Source organism: Morone saxatilis, unplaced genomic scaffold, assembly GCF_004916995.1.
Source record: "Morone saxatilis isolate NCDOM2014 unplaced genomic scaffold, NCSU_SB_2.0 Contig10, whole genome shotgun sequence".
Taxonomy (NCBI): Eukaryota; Metazoa; Chordata; class Actinopteri; family Moronidae; genus Morone; species Morone saxatilis.
The window spans coordinates 19646931-19652367 of NW_023339652.1; the positions used below are offsets into that span (position 1 = coordinate 19646931).

The 5437-nt window shown below is 38.3% G+C and overlaps 1 protein-coding gene across 1 annotated transcript in view; it reads right to left on the bottom strand.

Moving 5' to 3' along the window:
* LOC118337638 (LARGE xylosyl- and glucuronyltransferase 1-like) overlaps positions 1–5437 on the bottom strand; it is a gene marked incomplete in the record, with an annotated part of 118997 nt that overhangs the window by 63121 nt on the left and 50439 nt on the right. Inside the window, 1 exon segment of the mRNA XM_035674760.1 lies at positions 3953–4139. Coding sequence (XP_035530653.1) covers positions 3953–4058 — 106 coding nt within the window.

The window sequence follows — 5437 nt, forward strand, 5'->3', positions numbered from 1 at the left end:
GACCAGGGATTGCAACTCCATCTCACAGACTTTGTGACTTAGACAGTGCCAAAAAAAGGGGCAGAATAATTCCCCGGTGATATGTCTTAATGGCAGGTAGTCCACCCCTCGCTATTCAGGTTGTTATGACATGGAAGAAAAATTAATGAAAATGTACTTTTCTGAAGTTAAGTCAGACTTATAAGCTAAAGATGAATATTTAGATATATTTTGTTTAAAAAAGAAGACATTTATGTTTTTATAAATTGAAAAATTTTTCTGAATATATTTTGTATATTTTGAGTAAACTGAAGAAGTTATAGTGAAAATGAGTTTATGGTTTTAATAAGGCTGTTGTTTAATGAGTCTGAATACATTCCTAGCCTTAGCAAGTGTATTTTGGTTACAGTAAACTGAAGTGGAATTTATGCTTTCTATGCAATAGTATTGAACACTAAGATGTGTCACAGTAAAGGTATAATTGAGTCTGTTACAAGTATGATATGTTAAGAGACCAGTAATACAAGGTTGCAAATGTTACTACAAGTTGGTGCATAGTCAACAAGTCAACGTGTTGTATAATGAGTTATCGTAATATAAGTCATTATCTAGAAGGGGAGGGATGTAGTGTCTGGGAACACAGATATATGCGTGATGACGTCAGGGGTACGAGGGAGGTAAAAGAACGAGTGAGACACGAATAAAGAAGCATGGTAATGACGGTAATTTTGTCTTTATATTGTCAGAAATATGAGGTAGTATAAGATAAGGTATATGTCAGGTGCGTCTTTTTTGATGAAGGCAGACTGAAAGGGCAATCGGCAACTACATAACATTATTGTTTGCTCCTAGTAGCTAAAAACTAAAATTTGTATGTTTTATTTTATGCTATTTAACTGGCAAAGACCTCAAAATTTACATTTACTGCCAGTCAAAGAAGAGGGACTGCTTTCACCCAAAAGGGGGCAGGGGGAAGGCCAAAGTACCCAAATTAGCTGTTCTCATATCTAGGGATGTGAAATATTTGTGGCAAAACAGAGGGGGTAAAAAAGATGTAAAAATAAACCTCCACCAGTTATTTCAGTGTGTCAGATACATTTCATTAACATTTCATAACTTCTCCTGCACATTTTATTATGAGGTTGCAGCTTCAAGTTGTGCACATTCATGAAGCTGCCACTATTTCTGACTGCTGAACCAACAAAAGCTGATTATGAATCCATATGATAAGGGATTAGAAATGATACAATTTGATAAAATGCTTTCAAACCCAAACTAGGGTTGTAAGAAAATATCAAAAATTTCATATCGTGATATTTTGCTTTGGGTATATTGTATTATTTCTCAAAAACACTACTGATTGTTGTGATTGAACCCCTAACCGCTAGATAGCAGTGTTGTGAATGTACACTGAGAGCTATGATGTTGGATGTTATAGGGACTTCTTGCTCAGATATTTATGCATATTGTGGACAGTTCTGCTAAAATTAGTTTATAATAAATGCCAATATATTGTCATGCTTACAATATTGCAATATATCATGATATATCAAATCGTAACCTGTATTGTAATACGATACGAATACGAAAAATGTTTTAAGTAACACTAGCTCAATTTTGTAAGTTAAAATATTTTTGATTAAGCAGCTTTTACAAGGTATTTTGTTTTCACAGTACAACTAAATATTAAGTCAGTGTCACTTAAAAGTACTAGTAAAAGCTGTTTATTCAAGTGTTTTTATTTTAAAAAATTGAGTTTGTTACCTAAAATTTTCAGTGTACTCAGTCTCAACAATGTTTTAAGTTAAATTAATTTTTTAAGTTTTACAATTTAGTTTTCTAAGTCACAGAAACATTCTTAATTACCATTAAAAGCTGTAATCCAAACTGTTTTTTGTTACTTAAAATTTTGAGCTGAGTAAAATATCTTATAACTTATCAGGTTTTACAGTGTGTATTGTGATATCATATCGGCAGACTCCTGCCAATACACAGCCCTAACCCCAACCCTAGCTACCGACTATGTTGACTATGTTTCAGTTGGTACCAAAACAGTATCCAGGTTCAGTACCCAAGTGGAAAACAGCCCCTGAACAAAGCACACAACAGTATGTGGTAAGAGTGTGCACATAATTTTAGCTCTATAGTGTATTTTTTTATATCGATGAGACCTTATTCTCTCTGCAGGTTTGTTCTATGTGGTGGCTCATCCAGACAAAACACTAAAGACCCCAGAGACTCGCCAGCTCTCTCACTCTGTCAGACAGATAAACACAGCAGAGAAAAAACAACAGTCAAGATGGAGACAGAGCAACGAAAAGAGGTCAGACACTGAGAGAGAAACGGGCAGACAGACACACAAATAGAGATATAGAGAGGGAGAAAGTGTGAAAGGGCGAGTCAGAGCCAGTGGAAGCACATTGTTCCTGTCTCACTCGTTCAGGCCTCACCTACAGCTGACGCTCCCTGCAGCCAGGTCCTTTCACAACTTATCACGCTCCCAGAAAGTGCTCCCCACAGCCAGGAATTCACTGCCAAATCTAATAATTACTTTGCAGACCTTGGTGACTATTGCATTATGGGAGCGTATTCACATATACAGTCTCCAGCGACTGTGACCCCGAGTCAAAATTGTCAATTTAATCATAATTAATAATGGCACTACTGCAGCATTTCAATCCTGCAAGTCAAAGTCATTAAAATGGCTCCAAGAACTCCTGGACTATATTGTCTGGAGGAAGTAATCAACTTTGGACAGGCCTCAGTAATTCATTAATATACCACCTCCAGAAGAAAAAGAGGAGGGAAGGGTGACTTTGTCTACAGGAAATTTGTTTCTTTAGACTTTCTGGGACAGTGCTGGATGTTTGATATTAAGGCATGGTGAACAGTGAAAAAGAACAACCGTGCTGTTATTTATTCACGCTACATTGTGAAATTCTGACAGCCTAAAATTAAAATTTTTAAATTTAGAGTTGAAAACCTAATTTTACACTTTTATCAAGGTGACACTTTTTCTATGGATTAAATAGATTGCTGCAGGAATGAGTCATAAAACCTGAAACTGACTTAGCATTTTAGCATCACTGGTTCCCTCGCCTCAAAGTCAGTGAGGTTTTGGATGGGCTTTTGGTTATGCCTGAAATAAAATCTGTAAAGCTTTGTCATATTTTCTGAAACTTTCACTATATCCTGACAGTAGTACACGAGACAGATAATTTGTAAAGAAATTAAGGTTCCTCTGGCTCCTAATGGCATTTGCAAGAATCCACCGGGCCTGAACGAAAACAACGAATCAGAGCCGAGAAAGATGTAAAGACACTTTGGACTGATGGCTCGAAGATAGCTGATTGTTGAGTCTCATTCCCAGGGTCCAAATTTGACAACCTGGGGAAGAGACTCAACAGTCAACTATATTTCTCAGTTTTCCTAAAATTAGATTAAAATAAATTTTAACAATATCGCAATAGATCACAATATATTGAATCGTAACCCCTGTATCGTGATACATATCATACCGCCAGATTCTTGCCAATACACAGTCCTAATACATAGAATAATAAACTGCATCAGACTCAGTGTGGAAGCTTTCAATGCTTAACGAATTTAATGGGATGATGGATCACAAAAACACAACTTGATGTGCAAAGGCCTTCAGGCTCCAGATTCTATATAAGCGAGCACACAGTACATATCAGCTCAGGTTTTGTAAAAATGATCCAACACGTGTTGTGTTGGCTGTACAGTAAAACACAAAGAACATCCACAGTGTGCTGCAAGCTACCCGAGTCGTCCAACAACACAATGTTACCCTGCTCAGTTAACACCAATACAGTGAAGCTACAAACAACAACAGACAAAAGCTAAATGATTTAGAAACCCAGATAATCTCTATAGCTTGTTATACCACAAAGCAGCAGCCAGACCTGCTGTGTTAATGTGCTCACTGTGTTAGAGAGCTGCTGCTGCTTACCTTGAAAGCTCCCAACTGACAGGTAAAGCCAGGTGAGTGCTGGGATGAAGAGCAGGGCGAGGGAGGCCGCCAGGAACTTCCTGCGCCCGCGACACATTCCCAGCATCCTCTGGACCGAAGCAAATGGAAAGAGAGGTGAAGTGACCTCTATGTTGGTAGCAGCTGTTGTCCAGGCTGATTCATGGCACTGAAAGAGAGGGAAGAGGAGGAAAAACTGGGTTAGAGAAGGAGTCGCCGTCTCACAACCTGTATGGACACGATTACAGCTGAGCATGCGGCTTCTGCTGCTGCCAGAGAAAAATACATCTAAACCTCCTGAGCCAAAAGACACATTTTTAATCATTTACTCAAGGATTGTAAACTGTAGGATTGCTAATTTCACATTTTCACCTTCAAAGCTTTGGGCTGCAATGATTTCTAGATGACATTTGATGGAAAAAAAAGCAAAAACAAAAATGAGTTTCCACAACCAGTGGTACTGACAAATTTGGGGTTAGAGATGACCAGTCAAATTAAAGAATCTCCATGAAGCCAACCTATCCAGCTCATTAAATAATTCATATAGAATTTAAATGAGACACTGAAAATGACAACTGCAAGCATGAAGCAGCTCAAACTTTCCTAACCTACCAACCAACTTTAAAGGGATTCGTGTTAATAAATCGGGCAGTCACATACTAATCTGACTTTGATGACCTAAACTAATTTGTCAATTTCGAGTGCAATGCAGGGCAGAGAGTATAGAAGTCTCATTATATGATATTAGTCGAAATCCTCTTTCTGTAACAACCACATTTGTCCAATTACCCGGTTGACCTCAGTCGATTTTTAATCTCCACCAGACCGACTGCCCAGGGATGAAACATAATACCTCTGGCTGGCACTGTGGAGGCTGGCACATACACAAGCCAGGATGCCAATTATCATAGTGTCACCCAGTAAAATGCAGTAGAGGGAGCGGATTTCAGAAATGAAAAAATATTTCCAGCACTCTTCCCAGCACTTACTGCATCTCCAGGTTTTTTTCTAATGTTTTATTGTGGACTGGGCAATGTGAAAAGCGCGGAGTGAGAGGGGGTTAAATGAGGCTAAAGGAGATTAAACAAGTCGCTTAAGTACAACAACTGCCTCTTTGATAGGTGGACTATGAATCATTTCCGAGGCTCCTTAGCCTTTGACCCCTGTGTGATATTAGCTCTCCACTGGAAACTGTGATTTACAATGCAAATGCTACACTGAAGACATTTATTACCATATTCAAGTGAGGTGTCAGACCACCGAGTAAGCAGATCCAGTTGTGCAGGGATGCATTATGTAGCAAGGAGGTTAAAGGAGCTCAGACTAAAGAGCAGCAGCAGAGTAAAGGATCATTTCTGGCCTTTGTTAGCTATCATTGCTAAGATGTGACATCAGAATCAGAATCAGAATCAGAATTAGGTTTATTGCCAAGTAAGTTTTTACACATATGAGGAATTTGTCTTGGTG